The sequence below is a fragment of the Branchiostoma lanceolatum genome, chromosome 4 (assembly GCF_035083965.1).
Source record: "Branchiostoma lanceolatum isolate klBraLanc5 chromosome 4, klBraLanc5.hap2, whole genome shotgun sequence".
NCBI lineage: Eukaryota > Metazoa > Chordata > Leptocardii > Amphioxiformes > Branchiostomatidae > Branchiostoma > Branchiostoma lanceolatum.
In genome coordinates this window covers 8,779,699-8,800,774 of record NC_089725.1, presented here as the reverse complement: position 1 = coordinate 8,800,774, position 21,076 = coordinate 8,779,699, and the positions used below count along the sequence as shown (strand labels likewise).

The following is a 21,076-nucleotide window of genomic DNA, read 5'->3' as shown; positions in this document are numbered from 1 at the left end:
GCGAGTCAACAATGCACCGCTAGCTGTCGCGCCCAGCCTTAAGATCCTTGGACTCCACATCCAGAACAACCTTCATTAGGACGTCCAAGTCAAGCAGATGGTGGGAAAGGCCGCAAAGAAACTCTACCTCCTTAAAAGACTCAAAAGGTTCATGTTATCGCGTAATGACCTGATCACGATCTACACATGCTATATCAGACCGATCCTAGAATACGCTGCACCTGCCTGGACATCTAGCCTCACCAAACTGCAAACTGAGAAACTCGAACAGATCCAAAAACGAGCCTGCCGGATCATACTGGGCAACGACTACACTGGCTACTCCCACGCCCTGCAACAGCTAGGACTCAAAACACTGGCACAAAGAAGAGAGGACTTGTGTCTCAACTTTGCAAGATCTCTGATGGAGTCCAACTTCAGGGACTGGCTTCCGAGCACAAGAGGGGACATATCCGGCCGGAACACCAGAAACAAACAGAAACTTAACACACCACTCTGCCGCACCAACAGACTCAAAAACTCTCCGATTCCGTACCTTGTATCCCTGCTGAACAAGTGACTGATCTCCTTAACAATTCCATGTTTTCCCTACTCCATTGTACCAAACAAAACAATCCTGTCACGTTTCGAATGTTTCAATGTTTACAACGTCAGCTGTCCTCACGTCGTGTTCTGTGTTGTAAATGAAAAGTCTTTTTAAATAGCACCATTGGTAAACTTTGTATATTTGTATATAATCACATAATTTTTATGCAAGCAAATGTGAAAATACTCGCCAATTCAGACTTGCCAGTCTGCGATGTGGTATTTGTCAATAAAGTTTCAAAGTTTCAAAACAACTGCACAGCACATTTAAGTTACATACTTGGAATTTTATTGTGCAATCATAAACAAAAGAAGTTATGAATAATTTAAACATCAGGAGAAGGCACCACGACAACATTCTTTACTTACACACACACATTTGCACACATGATTGTGCACCACGCAGCATATACAAAGGGTTCCTGTAAAAATCATGGCACGCCAGTACATCAAACCGTGAACCATTTCGAACGTGATTCCATGTCACACAAAAGTTCTCGTGAGATCTCACGTGAGGTACATGCAACGTCAATCTCGCATTTTCTCGCTTGAGAACAATGTACAGTACTTGTTACTCTCAGAACGATACAGTCTCTGGTACACAAACGTACATGGTCTGCTAAGGAGAATGCAAGAAAACATCGTGATCATTTCGAACGTGATTCCATGTCACAAAAGTTCTCGCGAGATCTCACGTGAGGTACATTCAACGTTAATCTCGCGTTTTCTCGCGTGAGTACAATGTACAGTTACACTCAGAACGACACAGTCTCTGGTACACAAACGTACATTGTCTGCCGAGGAGAAGGTAAGAAAACATCGACTATGTCCCTACTCTAGTCATCTCATGTGTCAAATCTGTCTCACAGATTCTAATAAAAAGAAGGCTACGTAGCAGCACAAATAGTCACAGACAGTGTCTACAATGTCCATATTGGCTTTATACATGCAATCTAAAAGAACGAGATTTGAAAAAACAAAACAAAACAATGTGAAACTTAATGCATTTTATGATAAAGGGGGTATGGTTTTGATTGGATGTACGACTGTAATTTACATAGGAACATCATTTTGCAGATCCTTAGTTTGCGTTGTACTCTCTCTGCAACCCCCCCCCCCCAATTGCTATTTGCTAGATCAATTCTTCGCTACATGTACACTGAGTCTTGCAGGTCAAAATAACAAGAAGAATGCCGTCCTGAGTCTAATATATAAACTACATGTTCACAAGACCGTTGTGCCCCCCTCCCCCGTATGACTTTACTTCTAGACACATCTTGGTGGGACAGCGCCCCCTAGACGCAGTACCGGGGAATTACACGGACACGTGACCAACCGTCCACCAATAGGCGGAGACCGAGCCGGACGAGGCGCTAGTGCAGACGGCCATAGTATCACGTGACCATCCATAGTGAGTAATGTCTTGGCTACAAATATTAACAGTCCTAACAATTCTCAACATTCGGATACATTCTGTACACCGAAGTAAATTACAATGTTAGTATCATTATCATGGTATACGTACTGGATATAACAACGAAACAGCTATCTTTCAATATGATAATACAATATACAAAGAATCAATACTATGATACAATGTTTATGATAAATACAATGCAAATGTTGGTCACCCTTAAGTCTGTTGTTATACATGTACAGCTTTCCTATAAAAAAACGTAAACCGCATTTTACAGAGCTTAGAGCCAGTTTAGCGCAAAAGGAGTAGAGTTGTAAAAGTAGCAGGACTAACCCTTTGTATACATGTAATAGTAACATACTAGTTGGGCAGCCCAGGAAATGCGTCCTGGACAGCACAACTAATAAATAGATAATCTGTGAAAATCAGATGCAGAGCTAACAGCGCAGTATTGCCACCGGTTAGCCTTATCAGATCTACAGACCACAATTCTTCAAAGACATTCAAAGCCAGCCAAGCAGTTTTATGTCTTGCAAAGTCTAGTAGGAAAGAAAGGAACGAAGGAAGTGGAATGATAAAATAGTTAACCCCTTGCCACGCAATGCTATGGTCATGTCCAATAGAACAAATCTGCATGGCGCGCATGGGCAAGACGAAAAAAATAGCGACAGCCATTAGACAGAGCGGACTTGCTTTAGCCCCCCCCTCTCACTTGACCCGCGGTGCGCTGGTGGCGTCGCTGCGTCCGATCGAATCGACAAAGCACTCAACAAATTTCCTCGACATGAAACGAATCTTTTTAAGCATTGTGTGTTTTGTTGTCTTTTTGGTCATACTTGCACGTTTTAAATGATATTCCCATTATAAAGTCAAGGGTAACACAAGTCCACTTTAGGACGCAGCGACGCCGCCAGCGTGCCGCACGTCCAGTGAGAGGGGGGCTTTTGCTGAGCTAACGTACCGCACATGTTGCAGAGCTGGAAGAAACTTGCTACGTTAGAAGCTAGAGTCAGAGCGTTGTTTTAAATTATTGCTTGTTATCTTGAAGCTCTTTTATCTACAAGACTTTATCGTCGCGATTTTGTGAGAAGAACACCATCCCAAGCTGTCGACTTACAGTAAGTCCGAATCTAACATTGTCAGATACACTACACAAACTACACAATGTCATGTTTGAATAAAAAGATACATATCATATACATATAATAATACAGATCATAATCATAACTGTACAAAAGGAACATTGGGGAGGAACTTTGGTAGCACCTTTGGCTTGATTCCGAGATCCTGTAGATTGTGAACGACTTATCAGTTGATCTTAGACGAATATCATTGTTTTTTGTTATTCTATTAATTTTCAAAAATCAAAAAGCATTGGAAATTGTGTGCAAGTTCAAGTTTTCTTGTTGACTTAATAGACTATGTTGGTCTTCCACGTGGTCTTTAATTTGTTTTTTTTACGTTCAGGTGATATTACGCTCGTTCTCATTTATAGGTACACATTTTGTAACTTCCGTTACCGCTTGAAGTAAGACCTTACTGACATTAAGATATGCCACATATAAGGTGCCAAACTGTCGTTTTTAAAAGCCAGAAAAGTTTTAAGTCGTCATAAAAACGACAGTTTGGCACCTTATATGTTGCAAATCTTAATGTCAGTTACGTCTTACTTCAAACGGTAACGGAAGTTACAAAATGTGTACATTTAAAAGAGAACGAGCGATTAGTGACAGGAGGTCGTCACTATCTCAAATAGTCTACTACGATTTTCGTCGAAGATCAAATGCTTTTGTCATCAAGTCACCTGAGTCTGAAATTCATCAAACGTGAAACATCAACCTAACACATCAAACTCAACACAATCTCAGTTCCCAATCGTGTATAATGTATCTACAACTACCTTTGGTCCAGAGCCAATACCTTTGGTCCAGAGCCAGAGTCTAGGGACCAGACCACTAAGAAACTCAACTTCCAAGGACCTACCTTAGCTAGGAATGACGTCCTTTAACCATTCTAATCACAGGGTCAAGAAAATAACACTGAAACGACCCTTATCTCCTCTACAATCTAGATCTGTTCCACTCACCAAAATGTCCTTTCCAAAACACATATTCTCTCTATCTATTGACAACACTCGGTCTTCCTCTAAACTTGTAAGGGGCCCTTTGAACTTGGAATTCATTGCGAAATATGACAATGATACGTCAAAGAGCCCCTAGCAAAGTGACAGTACTTTCTATATTGCATTGAAGAGCATTGCAGAATGTCCTATTTTTTAAGTATTGTACAGTGTTAAAATTAAGATGGTCGTCACTGGGCCAAGTATATATATAACTTAGTGAGTTCTTAACACTTCCGTGGTTACAAGCAGATAACGAATACAAACAAAACAATACTATATTATTTGGCTCACCACTAAGGCGTCGCCAAAATCACTTTGTGGAAAAAATCATGAGAAATAGTAGTTAAGACAGTTACTGAACGTCACCCATTATGTTGCACGATCACGTTTCACTCCACATGTGGCTTGATGATGACGGCTACGTTGATGGCGCCTTCCTTGACGTACGGAGAGTCCGGGCCGAGCTCGTTCTCCTCGAAGAACTGCTCCACGGTGACCGAGTCCTGCTGGCCGAAGGACGGCATGCCGAAGCGGAAGCCCGTGGCGGCCTGGATGGCGTACGACTCCCGGTGCGTGGCTTGAGTGGCCTTCACCGTAGCCGAACGCCGGATGATCTGCGCTACGTTTACGTCTCGGTCGTACACCAGGAGCGAGATCTCGAAGCTGCGGTCACGCGGGCAGATCTTGAGGGGCGTGAGCTTGATCGCCAGGCACTCGTACTTGTGTAAGGTAGCGTTGCTGCCCAGGCCTGAGCGGAAACGCTTGCCGATGTAGTTCAGTTGGAATGCGATGTTCCACATGTAGTCTTCGGAATGAACCTGTCAAACAGACAACACGTTAGAACGACGCCCATGGGCCAGAACAACGGAGGCAAATTAACGTTGACCTGTATCTGTGGCAGAAATCTCTGTAAAGATTATACCTCATGTGTCAGGGGTTACTGCGAAGCATTCAGTCATCAGAGACAGATGTGTTTACCTGTTTGTGGATGGTGTTCAGCACCAAGGACAGTTCTGTTTGACTGTGTGTGGAAGGTGTTCAGGAGCAAAGGACAGTTCTGTTAACCTCTGTGTGTGTAGCGTTCAGCACCAGGGACAGATGTGCTCACCTGTGTGTGGATGGTGTTCAGCACCAGGGACAGACATGTTCACCAATGTGTGAGAATGGTGTTCAGCACCAGGGACAGATGTGCTCACCTGTGTGTGGATGGTGTTCAGCACCAGGGACAGACATGTTCACCAATGTGTGAGAATGGTGTTCAGCACCAGGGACAGATGTGTTTACCTGTGTGTGGAATCTTGTTCAGCACAGGGGACAGGTGTGTTCACCTATGTGTGGATGGTGTTCAGCACCAAGCACAGTTCCGTTAGACTGTGTGTATACGACGTTCACCATACATACGTTTTGTAGTGTAGTGTAGTGTAGTGCAGTGCAGTCTAGTGTAGTCTAGTGTAGTGCAGTGAAGTATAGTGTAGCGCACACATTTGATAGCACATTTCGTCCCCCCCCCTTAAAACGTTGTAAACCAATAAACCAGTGACGCGTACCTCGTTGGGCACGGGTGAGTCGAGGCTGACGGTCCTGACGTTGTGCTGGAAGCGGCGGATGTCGGACAGCTGCAGCCTCAGGAACGTGCACCACTCCTTGGCGGTGTAGTCACGTGGCAGGAATTTGTTGTCATGGAAACCTCCCACCTGTAACGGACGACACAATTTTTTTCTGTCACACAAAAAGTTGATTCTATTCCTGCTGATGACAAAAAAGAAATTCGTGCATATCATGATCAGACATACATTTGACTAATGCTGTATTTATCCATGTGTTAGTCTAATCTCCAAGCAGATCTAACGGTTGCAAACCGTTACATCTGCTTGGAGATAAGTGTTAGTCCCTGGAACTAGATAAGTGCCACCTACTACCATGGTGTGTTTTTAAAAATCTGCAAGGTGCGCTCATGGGATTTGAGTTGACCTCACCTGTCCCGCCAGAGACCGGAACCGGTAGGCTTCATTGATGAAAGGGCTGAGGAGAAGCGGGAACTTCTGTCCGATGACGGACCGTTCCACATTGACCAACTGCTGGGGGAGCATCTGGGAGAACCTGACGTGCGGCAGCAGCCTGATCAAGTTCTCCCCGGCCTGGGCTTCCCGGTACTCCGCCAAGACCCAGTCTTGCATCGCCTTGAACACCGCGAACTCGTTCTCTACGATAACAGTGGTGCACTGTAGAAGTTCTCCTACGTATTGCACGTCTAGATCCAACCACTCGGGCATGGCCACGGCGCTCTCGAACTTCCTAGAAATGGCGTCGAAGCATTTCTCCTCCAACTCTTCGAATCCGTACATCCTAGCGTAATGCATGTACATGACAGCCGCCCGGGCGCCCAAGTTACCACCTTGTACTTTTCTCCTCATAAACTTCTCACACTCTGTCCTTATAGATTCCACGTTATACTTATCGCCAAGGAGTAAGAGCGGGACGGCAGTGTCTATCTCTAAGGTCACCTGCCCGCAGTAAAAGTACTTAAGGAATTCGCCGAAGACTTCTTCGCACGCGCTGGACTCCTTGAGGACGATTTCGGACTTTTTCGAGTCTTCCCAGAGTTGGCCGGCCAACATGGTGTGAAAGACGTCGCTGGATCGCGCCAGCGCGAACTTGTGTGCGTAGTATACATTTGGTCCCACTCTGAAAGCAAAATGATAGCAAGAGATTAGTGCTGTTTACCTAAACCCCGGACCTGATCGGGACTGGACCTAACGTTTAGGTTCCAGTCCAAAAAAAACCTAAACGCCTGGAAACAAGTCCGGACTTGAAAAAACCCTCTCGTTTATACTCTCCTTTTTGTTTTAAAACATCCTGAATCTTCCTTAAATCGTGAAATTTGCACTGGAAAAACATGAAAACATTGCTGTTTATGTGTTTATAACTGAACCTTTGTGCCTACTACTAACTCACTGTATATAATTTCGCATATATAGCTTTCAAATTGCATGTAAAATATATGCCAATATGCAATTTTTCATGTAACGGTAAAAAAATATTTCTAGCACAAATATGCCATGGCTTCATGTCCGGACTTACCTGAACCTCTGCATCTAAATCCGGACCTGAACCTGAACACGGGTTTAGGTACACAGCACTACTAGACATTCATAATCTATGATAGAGAAATAGAGGGTTTCTTGAACGACGTGATGGAAAAACAAAATATCCCAAACACTGATTCATTTATAAAAACGGAAAAAAAGAAATATTTCAGTAAATGTGTTAACAAAAAAAGTCAAATGGCAAAAATCTTGAGCACTTTTCTCTAACATGACACTACTGGAAATCTCAAAATCAAACAAGAGTTCGGAGTCATCACAAGCTATCTGCCATCCAAAAATAAAGACCATAGCATGTTCAGGTCAAAAAGTGCAAAAAAAATGGAAGTTCTGTTGCAGTACCAAGGTCACATACCAGGGGGCCCAAAATCAACCTTGACCTTTGTTCTCCCACATACTAAATGTCATTTCAATCCATCCTGACGTTCTTGAGTTATGCTGAATATAAGCATCGGGACACACACACAAACAAGCACGCAAACACGCACACAGACACGCTCAAAACAATATCTCAATTTTTGCGTTTCATCGCCTTCGCGATGAAACGCAATAAGATGAGTTTTACCTTGCAGTCGTGCTGCTACCTTGCTGCTTGGTTCAACACTGTGTCGCACACAATAAGACCTTACATGGCAAGACCGTCTAAATTTGTTGTTCAGTCTCTGCCTTATATGGCAAAGGAGCAAGAAAATCAGACAGTCTAGAATTGCACGACACACATGTAACCGCATGCAAACGCTGCAACTGATCAATGGAAAAAGCTGAGTACATTAATTAAATCTACATATTAAACTTTTATAGATAGATTTATAATATGTTTTATAATGTAATTAAATCTCTGACTATTATTTCTATTCAACGATATTAAGGGATTTCAAACTTATTTATTTCATTTGGCGCTATTTGAATTGGTTCTTCGCGTTTGGTGACCACTCCAGAGGGCGACAGAACACCATGAACAGAACAGTTTCGTCCACCATTTTGGAACGAACGCTGAGGTAGGATATCTCATCTTATATGCCTTATAGTTGCGTATAGGTAACATTAGTCCATCTGTATGTGTATTCAGGTAAATGTAGATCGAGAATTATGTACCCAGGACGTCCCTGGTATTACAAAAATAACTCGTTCGAGTTACCGTGCAAATTATAGTCAGTGCATGTAATTAGCGAAACGGAGTAAACTTGCGTCGTCAAATAATTTAGCCTGCTGTTTACACGGTCTCTCGCTGACCAAGGGAAAGACCTCTGGTGTTGTTGCAACGTAATTTGGGGGCTTATTTTACTCTGTATTCTGCACAAAACGATAGCCTCGTGTCTGTGTTTTTGTAAACAAATTAGTGGCTGGGGGAGGGGGGCATATTGTTGTTTCTTCATGCACTCACGTTTTCCTAAATGCTTTGTGAATCATTTCTTTCCTCCTTTAGTTTAGAAGACTATAGTAGATCCATTCAAACAGGTAGGAAGATCTGTTCTTTTAGTAATCATGTTGCAGTACTTCTTCAAACCACTACTGAACTGCTGAAAGAATTTATTTTTTTTATATTTAAGGAATTGTATGTGATACTACTATGCGGGGTGATATAGGTGTATGTAAATATTGTAATTTTACAAATTGTGTTGACATACTGTATGTGAACTTAGATTCTCATTTTTTTTGCTTTTCAACCATAGGGCTGTAGATCAAGAATATGAGCGTTGGACGTAGCTAGTATTACTTATTAGAAATTATATTCATCAGAATATACGTTTTATTTTTAAAATGGTACTGCCAGGATCAGGTATACTTTGAGATAGATTGCAAAACATTTGTGTTACAGTTGGGATCAGGATTTTTGATGCAAGTTTGACTCCGTTTCACCAGATTAGACTCTTTGGAAGTTAGGAACACACAGTAATCAGCACGATATCGTATCATTGTCACAGTGACAATTTGCACCTCCAATCAAGTAGCTTCCCCTTCTATATTTTCAACCTCCTTGCTCCAATCAATTCAAGCCAATTTTGAAATATTAGAAATGTTCAGTTGGCATCAGATGTCTAACATTTTTTTTTGCTTTTTCTTTCAGTTGTGACTGCTGCAGTCCCCAGCTGCCACAGAATTGGACCAAAGCCTACTAAATCAAACTTTACGGTCAATTAGAACAACCATTCGCACTAATAAAAATGTTACTCAATCTTCTATTACTGCTTTTACTTCTGTACACACCTGTACTCATTACAAGACTATCCTGCCACTAAACAGACTGTGAACTTGAACTCATTATGAGACAATCCTCTGCCACCGAGCAGGTTGTGCATTTGTACTAACTTCTGCCACTAAGCACACTGTGCACTTGTACTCATTAGCAGACTATCCTGCCACTGAGCAGACTGCATTTGTACTTTCTGACTAATAGTGTGTCACAATCACTTGTGATATTTATTCCTATTCACATACATATACTGTACAGATACAAATACACATATTCGAGTATGATGACCCTCTCAGTTCCTACACCTGAATGAGGAGGGTTGATATTGCTATAGCAGGCTTTTTATGCATTTTTGTTATTATGTGTACCGCATAACTCGACAACCTGTAAACGGATCTTATCAATATTTGGCAGTTCAGTAGCATGTGTGGAAATAAAAGCCAATGCAGTGAAGGTGAACATCAAATTAAGGCCCAATTAACATAGATAATGAAGAAAATTCATTTCGCTCCATTGCACAATACGACTTTACGACATGTAAGACCAGTCACCTAATTCATAAACCAAGGAGGTTAATTTCCACGTAGATGAAACGCCAGCTTTTTGCAAAGCTCTTGTTTATGGAGATAATCAAATTCTAACCTTAGCACGATGTCGCTGAGGTCCGGGTTGTTGTGGAATTTGGTCATGCCGCTGACGAACGTGGTGATGTTGCCAACAGTCTCGCGAGAGTCGGGCGCCGCCACTTGCTCGGAGGCGGGAGCTGGCCCTGTTGCCATCGCTCGGGCCCGCGGTGGACACGGAAAACGACTTTTTTCGACCCTGAAAATAATTAGATCGTAAGGAGTTACTGGAGAGAACTCAATGTCACATACAGAGTGCTTGATGACGTATGACGACGTTTGTGTTCTGATTGGTTGGGAACGAGCCAATCACACGACAAAATTAACCAGGTGCTGGGCCTGTTGCCATCGCTCGGGCCCGCGGTGGACACGGAAAACGACTTTTTTCGACCCTGAAAATAATTAGATCGTAAGGAGTTACTGGAGAGAACTCAATGTCACATACAGAGTGCTTGATGACGTATGACGACGTTTGTGTTCTGATTGGTTGGGAACGAGCCAATCACACGACAAAATTAACCAGGTGCTGGGCCTGTTGCCATCGCTCGGGCCCGCGGTGGTCACGGAAAACGACTTTTTTTCGACCCTGAAAAAATAATTAGATCGTAATGAGTTACGTTTAATGGAGAGAACTCAATGTCACACAGAGTGATCGATGACGTATGATAAGTTTTACGACCTGATTGGTTGGTTGGGAACTAGGCTAGCCAATCACACGGCGAAATGAACTAGGAAGGATTGTGGGTAGGATTGAAGATATCCTTCCAATTTTTGTCATGGCCGACATGCAACCGTTCTTTCCAAATGATCTGCTGTTTGTTATGTAAACTACAGATACCGTTGGCGCCATCTTAGTGCCAAACCCTCGTCCTTATATTTTTAATTGATCGTTAAAGTTATCCCAACCTTCAAGCGGTGTGAACTAAATGGTTCAAGCTGTGCCAGTCACGTAAAGAACTGTCTGATCGGAATAATTAACAAGCTGTACAACCGCCATTGCCCAAGGTCATCCTTTTTGAAGAGTTTATGGAATACTCTTCTTTTTTCACTCTCAACTCTGAACTTTGCTATACCGATGTTCTTTGAAATTCAGGCAGCAGAACAATTCCTGAAATGCACTTGACAAGGAAAAGCAGGCAAATAAAACATATTGCGGGGGATACACATGCCACAGAAATACACGTGTTTTTTCCCGTTCTCAAATGATGAAGGTTAGACATCCAGGTAGTAAGACACGCCAAAAATAGTTACTCAAGCAACTGGATTTCAAAATTTTATCCAGTTGCTTGAGTAACTTATTTTTGGCGATTCCTACCTTCTCAGAAACAACAACGAGATTCTATTCTTTAATCCTCTTGCACGCGAAGACATAAGCCTCCGACAAAGGCCACCTGGGGTCATCCTTACAATAACATACCTGCCTTAAATATTCATGCCGCTAGGATCACACCATTTTATACCGTTGTGCAGGTAAGTACTACTAAAATGTGTTTACAGTTCATCAATACCCTCGCTTTACTCAAGGGGAACGTGTTCATGCATAATACCTAGGCATTACTGTAAATGCATTTAAGTTCGTGTGGTTTTAACTTCGCGATAGGGAGAAAATGGAGTGTTCGCGATGGGGTTAAGTTCGTGTTTGAGACAATACATGTAGTAGACAAGGGGGTAGGAGGGCAAAAATTCGCGGTGGTTTTATGTTCGTAGCCAAGAGCTTAACGCAAAAACCGCGAACGTAAAACCACAGCGAACATTTCTGCATTTACAGTACGTTATCTAAACCAATAAGCTCTAATAGATTGGGCAGTAGATCTCATCACCTAGCAATTTTCTCACAAAAACGATGTAATAATGCTACGAATTGATACATAATGCGGGTAATATTTGGGCTAAAGAGTCTCATTGTGTTATTCTTCCACATCGCTACCCTTTCCAAGGCGGTTGATCACATCTCCAAGCGGCGACCGTAACAATTCCTAGAGGCATTGTCAGAGCCTTTTGACGCTGAAAAGCTAAACTATTGAAAACCAAGTCCACAAAATACCACAATTCCACGGGGGTCTCCGAAACGTGCTGTGTGCAAATAAAATGCTATCGATGTCGACACTTTTGAATCTAAGGCTCCGAATTTTTTGCATTCCTTTCGAGAGTGCAGACAGCCTTTGTAAACATGATCGTATTTGTGTCGTGTAGAAAGGCCCCACATTGAGGTACTGTAGACCTAACAATGTCCCCCGCTTTGAGAAAAGCCTTTCTCACCACTTGGCTCGGTTCCATCTATTCAAACACCTGTAACATAGCAACTGTCACACACAGTCCCACTTCAATAATCAAGACCCAAGTTTAGAGCACACCCCGCTGCCACGTGACGCCTTGCAGATGTTTAGACATGAATTTTCTGTCTTTCTATTCAGAAGCAAGTGTAGTCTAACCTTTCCCTTCGCCTATCACCTCAAAAAAGAGACAGTTGTTACCCTAATGAAAAATGGAGGTATAGTTTTTGTTTTTGTCTGTCTGTCGGTGTTAATTTGTGGGCAACATAACTTAGTACCTCTAAACGAGTTGGAGAGAATTCAGAAGATGTGTTTGAGGATATGTGGAGTTCCTTGTGACCACCTGCCAACCCTGGAGTCTAGGAGAGGGGATGCGTCACGTAGTGAACTTCAGAGAATACTAAGAGACCCCTCCCACCCCTGCAATGTCTTCCTCCCACCTAGGAAGAAGCCTGACCATAATCTAAGGAACAGGGAAACCCGACACATGTACAAATTACCACTTAGCAAGACCAAACGTCACAGTGACTCGTTTGTTATGAGGACTCTGAGAGACATTCAAAACCTAGTTTAAAGCTATATTCGTCTGTCCTCGTTCGTCCAAAGTAACTTTTTAATGTATTTTAGCGCATGATAATTCTTTTAAATCTGGTCTATTGGAATGTTTTTAACATACTTCTGTAAGAATTCTAATGTAATTCAGGTGTGTCGTCAGACATACCTGCAATGTTGATTTCAGAATAAAGATTGATTGATACCTATGGATGGATTACGATGATACTTGGTATATGGGTAGGTCTTGGCAAGACGAAGGTCAAGGTAGATTTTGGGGCCCCTGGTGGGGCCCCAGAGCTTCTGTTTTTGTATCTTTTGTCCTTTTTGTAGTTTTGCGCATGCAGAGGACGACATGTATAATCTATTGACTGTAAGTTTTGTGGTAGCTACGTCAAACTTATCAAACGTTACGTATCAAAGCCAACAACAGTCTTGCTTGTAAATGCAAACCATTAAGAATTTAAGACTATTATCACAGAGCGAACAAGCTATCTACCACCCAAAAATGAAGACCATTATGGCATAGCACATCCAGGTCAAAAGATACAAAAACGGAAGTTCTGCTGCAGTACAAAGGTCACACTACCAGGGGGCCCAAAATCGACCTTGAATTTCGGCTTCACAACACCTGCCCACATATCAAATATCATCGTAATCCATCAAGAAGTTCTTGAGTTATGCTGACTACAGTAGTGCGGAAACACAAACACACAGACAGACACACCCAAAACTATATCTCAATTTTTGATGGAGATAACAATGGCACAGCCTGTACATTACGGTACGATAACATCTACCTGTACAAAGTGGGGGCCGCTAATGCTATAGCCTTAGGGCTAGTATAATATATTGATGACCTCTCCTGTCTCACCTGTCACGACATATAGATTCATCACAAGTATCACATTTCATTACTGTAAATGCAGAAATGTTCGCGATGGTTTTATGTGCGCGGTTTTCGCGTCGACCGATTCACCGCGAACTTAAAACCACCGCAAGCATTCTTGTCCAATATTGTAGCAGTATGTGACTATAGCGCTGCCGCAAACTTAAAACCACCGTGAACACTTCATTTTCCCCTTAGCGCGAAATAAAAACCATGCGAACTTAAATGCATTTACAGTATCTGTCTGACATACAGCTGATTTCGTTCTACATGAATTTGAAGAAAATATAATAATTTGGCACATATTCATTGCAGATATTATATTTCTGACGACAACCGTCAATCATAATTCAACAGTATCAGCTAAAACTGATCGGCGTCCGGACGAAAGTTAAAGGAAACCCAAGCAATATTAGGGTCCGAAAAATGTAGCAACGACTTGATGCAAAAATACGACGTCGTTGTGATGTCTGAACTCACTGAAAATCGTGGTTTGAGTTTTTTGTAGGCTCGCGAAACTAAGGGGAGTATCGTTCGGCACGATTTTGTGTGGTTTTAAAATCCTAAAATTATGAAGTTATTACGCAAATGTTATGAACAATGTTAGTAAATATCACCACCATAAAGATTTCAGCATTTTTTTTCCAAATTTTTTTGCCCTTATATTGCTTTGGTTGCCTTTAAAATTACATTATGTTTCTCCGTCAACAAAACTGTGAAGTCCTTCACACGCAAGGCGGACAAACAAGGATCTAACAGCCGAAGCCAAGGTAACCATAAACAGGTGCTGGACACTTCTGACGATCAATCATTGCCAAACAATACACAGCATAAACATCACAACAAAGAAGTGCATCTTTTCATACTGATTGAGGCTAACCGACAAGGTAAACATCGTTCGTTTCGTTTCAAGGCATTCTCATTTGAGGTGAAGCATGATGCCGCTTTACAAGTAGCTAGTGGTAGTGCAATGCGGCTTCGCTACGGCTCGCGTTTTTGGCCAAGCACACCGGGTCACCCCTACTCTTCTCGATAAGTGTGTTGGGTTCTTTTACGTGCAGAGGTTTGGAGCTTGAGGTTACTGCCTGGAGCTCCCTCATACACGGGGCCTCCGGCTTTACGTCACCATCCGAAATGACGAACGCAATCCCTTACAACATGTCCGAGCTGGAGTCGACCGCTAGGATCGAACTCGGGCCCTAGGATCCACCGAATTTGATCCAGATGGCATTACCGCTTGCGCCAAGGGGACATGTAAACATCAGGGAACGACTATCTTCGAATTCCCTTTCTAATCCTTTTCCGGAGTGCTAGGTTGTCTTCCCTTGATGCTTCTCACGATAGTACGTAAAGCCATGGTAAAGTGGTAAGCACACAAGACACACAGCTATCTTTACCAATTAAATTTACGTATATATATATTTTCTAAACATGCACACACCACGACCATTAGCGGTCGGTCCCTCACATCTGAGAAACCGCGATGAGAGAGATACATGATCACACATGTTTCCCGCGCTCGGGCGAAGGTCAGCTAAAGGTCGCCCTCCCCGGTTGGACAAGCCTCGAGGCGAATCACAACATCCGTTACCTGAGACTTAGCGACTCCTCCCCTTCTTGTCCAACTGTCAATGGTCTGTGGTCTGACGTTACAGGGACGGTTCACTTGTCACCGCAGCGGAATGTTCTGGACAAAAAAAAGAAATACAAGAGATCGTCACACTTCTCTCCTCCATTGTCAACAACCAAATGTAGCTTATCGTTTCATTTCAATACGACACTCGATAGCAACGTTTTTTTTTATAGCAAAAGAGTGTCACACTGAAAATCAACATCGTGTTTCGAATTGTTTAATTTCGTCGACGGATTTTAACATTTTGTCTATGTTACAACAACAATTCAGCCTGTTGGCTGCCACCGTTGTTGTGCGTTTTTTGTACATGAATTTGTGAAATGACTAAACCATTCATATTACCTTTCCGTTATCTTTGATATTTCAGATGAAAGGGCAACCTCTATAGCAGCCTCCTTCGGCCTTTTTTGGGGGCTTATGATACACTTTTCGCTGATGACTTATTTTCTGGAGTAGGATCGTTAATTGTGCAGCCAGCCTAGCCTGGAGTCCAGCCTTCTTAGCTTTAGTCCGCTACCCAAGCTCCTTCTTGGCGGGGAGCGGAGCTTGGGTAGCGGACTAAAGCTAAGAAGGCTGGACTCCAGGCTACAGCCAGCCCGTATACGGTATACCTTATACCAGCTGCTCGTATACGGTATGTACCAACAGATGTTACATAATGAATAGAGAAATTATAAGGTAGTGAGAACTATTTATGGAATCGCGCAAGTTTCGGGATTTCCCCTGAAGGGGTTGTGGGACAAGTATTAACGGAACACCTGCTAGCACCATTGTAATGACTCCTCTAATGATACTTATCTTCCCTTAGACAAACGATAAATCTAGCAGATTGAAGGACAATTTGCGTCGCGACTCCGATAGATTTACGCTAAGGGGAAGGGGAGGCTATATACTGTAAATGCATTTAAGTTCGCGTGGTTTTTATTTCGCGCTAAGGCGAAAATGGAGTGTTCACGGTGGTTTTAAGTTTGCAGCAGCGCTATAGTCACACACTGCTACAGTATTGGACAAAAATGGTCGCGAACATAAAACCACCGCGAACATTTCTGCATTTACAGTATATATCTAAAAGCAGAAACAAGAGTAGATGTTAAGGTATCATTCCACAGGCGGTGGAAGAGTAATGTATCTTTGTCAAAGAAGCGTCGTTAAAGTCAAGACTAGTTGTTTGCGCAGTATGCTGTCATGGCTCGAATTCATAGAAGCCTGGTCGTTAAATTTCTGGCGGGATTTCAGGTATTTTGACTATTCCAGGCTTTTATTCCCTGACCAAGGGCGCGATGGTTATCAACACGATATTGTTTTGCGGAGGCGATGAAATATGTCACTGTGGGCCTTCGTAACCAAGAGACGTTTACAATACTGATAACGATCTCATTTCTCGACAATGCGATAAAGATTCTGTAATAGCTTTCTGTAAATTTCGGGGACATTCGAGGTCAGAAAATGCTTTCCACTCAATTTGTCGATGGTAAATTGACGAGGAATAATCACAATTTGCGTTTTGTCTATTCATTTTTCGCAAGCGCCCTTAGACAAGTAACATAATTCCACCAGGGTACATAATTCCGCCACCCTCAAAAGATACGTCCATTCAGATCTCCAACCCAACGTCCCCCAGCATAGTGCACTCCTGTATATCTAAACTGTGCATACCTGGGGGGTGCTGCACTAGACACTAGAGGTCCCTCGAACCCGCTGTTTTTATCAATGTGACGGATTTATGTAACCCGGCGGATTAATTTTAATGGAGGTTACATCAACTGTTGACAAGGGTATTCTGAAATGTCGACTCAGCAACACCGACTGACAACTAAAATCAAACCCCGAGGGCAGGCGCGAGAGAGGGGTCAAATGTCGCCGGCTCAAGGTCAAGCAACCCTTATGAATGTTACATAGCAGAATCTGACGCTATGTTTACGCACGTAGAATCAAAATGTCGAAGATGACCAAGGAGACTCAAAAATTGTAAACCTCTTGGAGATGACATCATATAAAAGCGGGGAGAAGGGCCGTTATGTTTTGTTTATATGTGCACCTGTTACAGGCGATACCAACGCAACATAGATAGAGGGGTGCGCGTACGTGACAAACATGATGACCGTACATTGTCCGTACGTGCGCTCAGCTGTCAACCATATCATGCACACGTATTGAACTATAGGGCAAATTTTCTGAAATGATGACGTCTTCAGACAATCTTGGCAACGCGCCCGTACCCATGTGCCTATGACTCACTGGACTGATTTTTCACTAGTTGTCGGGACAGGTGTTCATAACACTGTGTCCATGCAAAACAGTTCCTCTTTATAACGTTACTGTTTTATAACGCTTTTAGTCAGCTGTATGAGAAGCTAAAACTAAGAGTCAACATGCGTTCTATGTGGGGAAATATTTGCCTTTCTTAAAATGAGTTTCCTGTAGACGTCATTAGGTTATCTCATTATAATACTATAAAAAGGAACATGGAAGTCGTCACTAGGTGCAGTTTCATTATAAATAACACTCATTACAGAGTGAGCTAACTCTAATCATACGTCTGACACAGGCTGATACAAGACATGACTCTTATCTTAATATCTAACTACACAAACAAACGACCGTTTGATCGCCCTGTTTCGTACCGCTGAGTCAGGTAATCGCTGTAAAGGTCTTTCATGTGGCAATATTTTGATTGTTGGGTGAAGTCACGCGATCAGCACGCACCGGTGACTTCCCGCCAAAAATGGGAAAACTCGAGGAACTTTTGTCAGCAGAAACCGCGGTTTTGTGTAATCAATACTTAGATACTCTCCACATTTCTTTCCGCCGGCCCCACCGTAACTGGGCATTAGCATGATTTGATAAGAAGGTCACAATCTTCCCCCCAACCTCTGCTTGGAAAGTATCAATAGATTGAAAGTCTGAAAGACAACTAGATGAGGACGTGGGCATTAACAGCGGATAGACACGGCTTCACAGTAGTTTAACGTCACACAGCTTTCTCGTCAAGGCCGTCGGTTTAGTTGAGCTAAACAGCCGAATCCTTTCAGCGACACAAAACACGAATAGACGACCGAAGCCTGCAAATCTTCTGTCGTGTCACGCAAGTACATTTGCCCCCCTCCTTTTATCAAGCAAGTCCAATTTTACAGGTGTACCTTGTCGTTGTGTAAGTCTATGGTGACAACATAGCCCCATATTTGTAGACCCCGGGAAGACCCCTTAGCAACCTTGTTTCTACCAGCTGTTACTAAATCGGGCTTGAGCTAAACAACTACACAATAGTATATGTCCTTCAGGGCATTTCTACATATAGGGGACAAAGCGGAAGGAACCATTTGGGCTCTCAGGGGAGGGGAGTTTTACACTTGTCCGTAGAGAACAAAGAAACGCGAAGATGACAAACATCTCTTTCGAAATTGCTTTACTTCTTTACACATTTGTTTTCTCCTTCCTTCATTCTTACTTTACGTAGGCCTACGTCATGATTTCTTTCTACCAAGGTGTAACACGTGTGGAAATCCTTTATTTTACTTGCCCTATTCAAACTTTTATTCTTTCTTTCTTTGTTCCTTTCATCTTTGATTTATAAATCCGCCCTTTGTCACATCATCCAGCTGTGCCACGAAGTAGGATGTCTACCGTGTTCTAGCAGTTTGCTGAGCACTTCTTATACTTTCCGTCTATGTAACGTCTTAGCATATGGGCCCTTAGGGCGTGTGGCATTTACTTTAAAATAAAGTGGTAGATCTTTAATAACATTCTATTGTCGATTTGTAACACGGCCAGAGACAAAGGGATATGAGTTGAGTGACGTAGCGACTTTTTATTTTTCAATTTCAACAGACGTTTTCCGAAAATTAGTCCAAAATACAGGAAACCTACGGGCGAAAAAACACTAAAACGGAACCGCCGGCAGGCAACCCTTTATAACTTCTCATTCAACCAAGGAGGTTCTATTCAAAAGACAAATGTTGTGTTAAACACTCACCAGAAATCTATTAAAACACGTGTCAATTTCCTGTAACTCGATCGGTTACAAGAAACCCAAAGGATATCATTTACCGGTATACTATCAAGACCCACCCCAGGACGTTGGAAAATTACCAAAATGACGTCATGGTCATGTGATTCTTTTATTTACTTCCTGTAGGCCACGAGGAATAACTGACTGAGAGAGGGGCGACCAGTAAAATACGGCGTTTACGTCGCGTCGTAGGAAAATTGCACGCTTTAGGCGTTTGTTGTGACGCAGTTTGAATTATACTAACGAACTGAATATATCACAAAGAACGGCCCGTTGTTGCGCAACTTCAGTCACCTTACAGGACGCTCTATTTTCAGGTGTGGTGGTGTTTTGGCGCCAAAAGAAACAATAACATTCGTGATCCCAGGCTTAATACATATAATACTCGTGGCACAATACATCATATATTGCAGAGCGGGATATATTGATACAGTTATGGCTTAATTTCGCGGTAGAGTCATCTAATAAGGCCCCCATGCCCCATTTACCGTTGCGACCCGTGGTGCTCCAGCGGTAAATTTTCTCCCTTTAGTACCGAAGGTTTTTTTGGTACCATCTATACAATTAAAAATTTATGAGACCAGCCCTGTATACTGTTGGACAGCATTGACCGGCATTTTGGGACAGCCCTGGCCGTACAGGGTGAGCTAAATTACTCCATTCACAGTGATAAAATTGACCACTAGTCGCCCCAAGGCCGCGACTTGAACAGCCTGCGTCTTTGTTATTGTTGCGCAAGACCCTTTCCCAGGGCGGGCGACATGCGCAACATTTATCATTGCGTGATCGGCCGCTACAGTCACTTACCACCTGAATAAAAACACTACTAACTGCTGACGAAATACATTTTCTGTAGGGGTACTTACAAATGCACACGATGTCCTCCGTTGACGCCCATGCGAATCAGTAGTGTTGTTGTGGAATAATATATAACCCGCGCCCGAACACACAAGAAAAGCACACACAGACAGAGAGCCGTTGCAACGTGGAGACCGGCTATCACGGTGTCGAGACAAAGGATTTGGGACTGTTCTATATTCTGGGACGACACGCACGCGCTTACAATCGATTTCTAAAATAAATCCCCCAGCAGAATGAATAATAAGTTGCCAGCTGACACGCAACTACTGTGTCATGTACATAGCCCCAGAAATACCCTCGTTGTAAGAATAGAAAGCCATACAATAACCCTACCTTCGCAATCTATCTCCCAACACGAGAGTTGGCGCCATACATACACAGAGCGATTCCCCAGTTGCTTTACCATTGTGACGTCCCCCGAGACAATACACGCAGGTGCGACAAGAAAGTGGGGCTCACCTGAGGTTGATTCCCGCCAAATCCCCAAGGTACAATGGCTACGGATGGCACAGCTCGATTCCAATGGCACCGAACGTTTCTCTCTCTCTTGCTCGGTTCCCCAGTCTGTTATGGCCGGCCGCGATGTAAACACTACTTTCCCTTCCTGCCTTCTCGACAGCTGAGCCGTTACGTAGCCGCTGAGTCAGACCAATCACGTGGGGACTACTGGCGGGTCAAGAAAGCTGGTAGGTTTTGTCCCAGAAGGCGGGCTTTGAAAACATTAGCCCGGGCCCGGTGCCAGAATATATGACGCAGGCCTTACAGCGGCGAGGTTTTGTTTCCATACAGTCGTCATGTGACTAGACTGCGGCCG

The 21,076-nt window shown here is 43.0% G+C and overlaps 1 protein-coding gene and 1 long non-coding RNA gene across 3 annotated transcripts; one reads left to right on the top strand and one right to left on the bottom strand.

The window, feature by feature from the left end:
- Window positions 1-851: 851 nt before the first annotated feature.
- On the bottom strand, window positions 852-20,989 carry LOC136432436 (BTB/POZ domain-containing protein 17-like). 2 transcript variants are annotated; one of them, XM_066423724.1, is made up of 7 exons: window positions 20,722-20,989; window positions 15,351-15,446; window positions 10,578-10,631; window positions 10,065-10,191; window positions 6,101-6,809; window positions 5,672-5,818; window positions 852-4,942 (listed from the first exon to the last, which is right to left on the bottom strand). In XM_066423724.1, exons 3-7 carry the CDS (start codon window positions 10,585-10,587, stop codon window positions 4,514-4,516), a joined length of 1,422 nt encoding a protein of 473 aa, XP_066279821.1. In that variant the 5' UTR covers window positions 10,588-10,631; window positions 15,351-15,446; window positions 20,722-20,989; the 3' UTR covers window positions 852-4,513. The 2 variants fall into 2 exon arrangements, with proteins under 2 accessions (XP_066279821.1, XP_066279822.1); XM_066423725.1 differs by lacking the exon at window positions 10,578-10,631 and having other exon boundaries at window positions 10,065-10,244; window positions 20,722-20,988.
- LOC136432437 (uncharacterized) lies at window positions 7,825-9,411 on the top strand. Its single transcript, XR_010755529.1, has 2 exons — window positions 7,825-8,226; window positions 9,297-9,411. It is a non-coding gene; the product is annotated as an uncharacterized lncRNA (long non-coding RNA).
- Window positions 20,990-21,076: the final 87 nt, after the last annotated feature.

Coding starts and splice junctions, on each gene's coding strand:
- LOC136432436 (XM_066423724.1), bottom strand. Junction 6,810..10,064: donor CTCAGCGACATCGTGCTAAG/GTTAGAATTTGA, acceptor TTTTGCTTTCAG/AGTGGGACCAAATGTATACT. Junction 5,819..6,100: donor TCCGGTCTCTGGCGGGACAG/GTGAGGTCAACT, acceptor CGTCCGTTACAG/GTGGGAGGTTTCCATGACAA.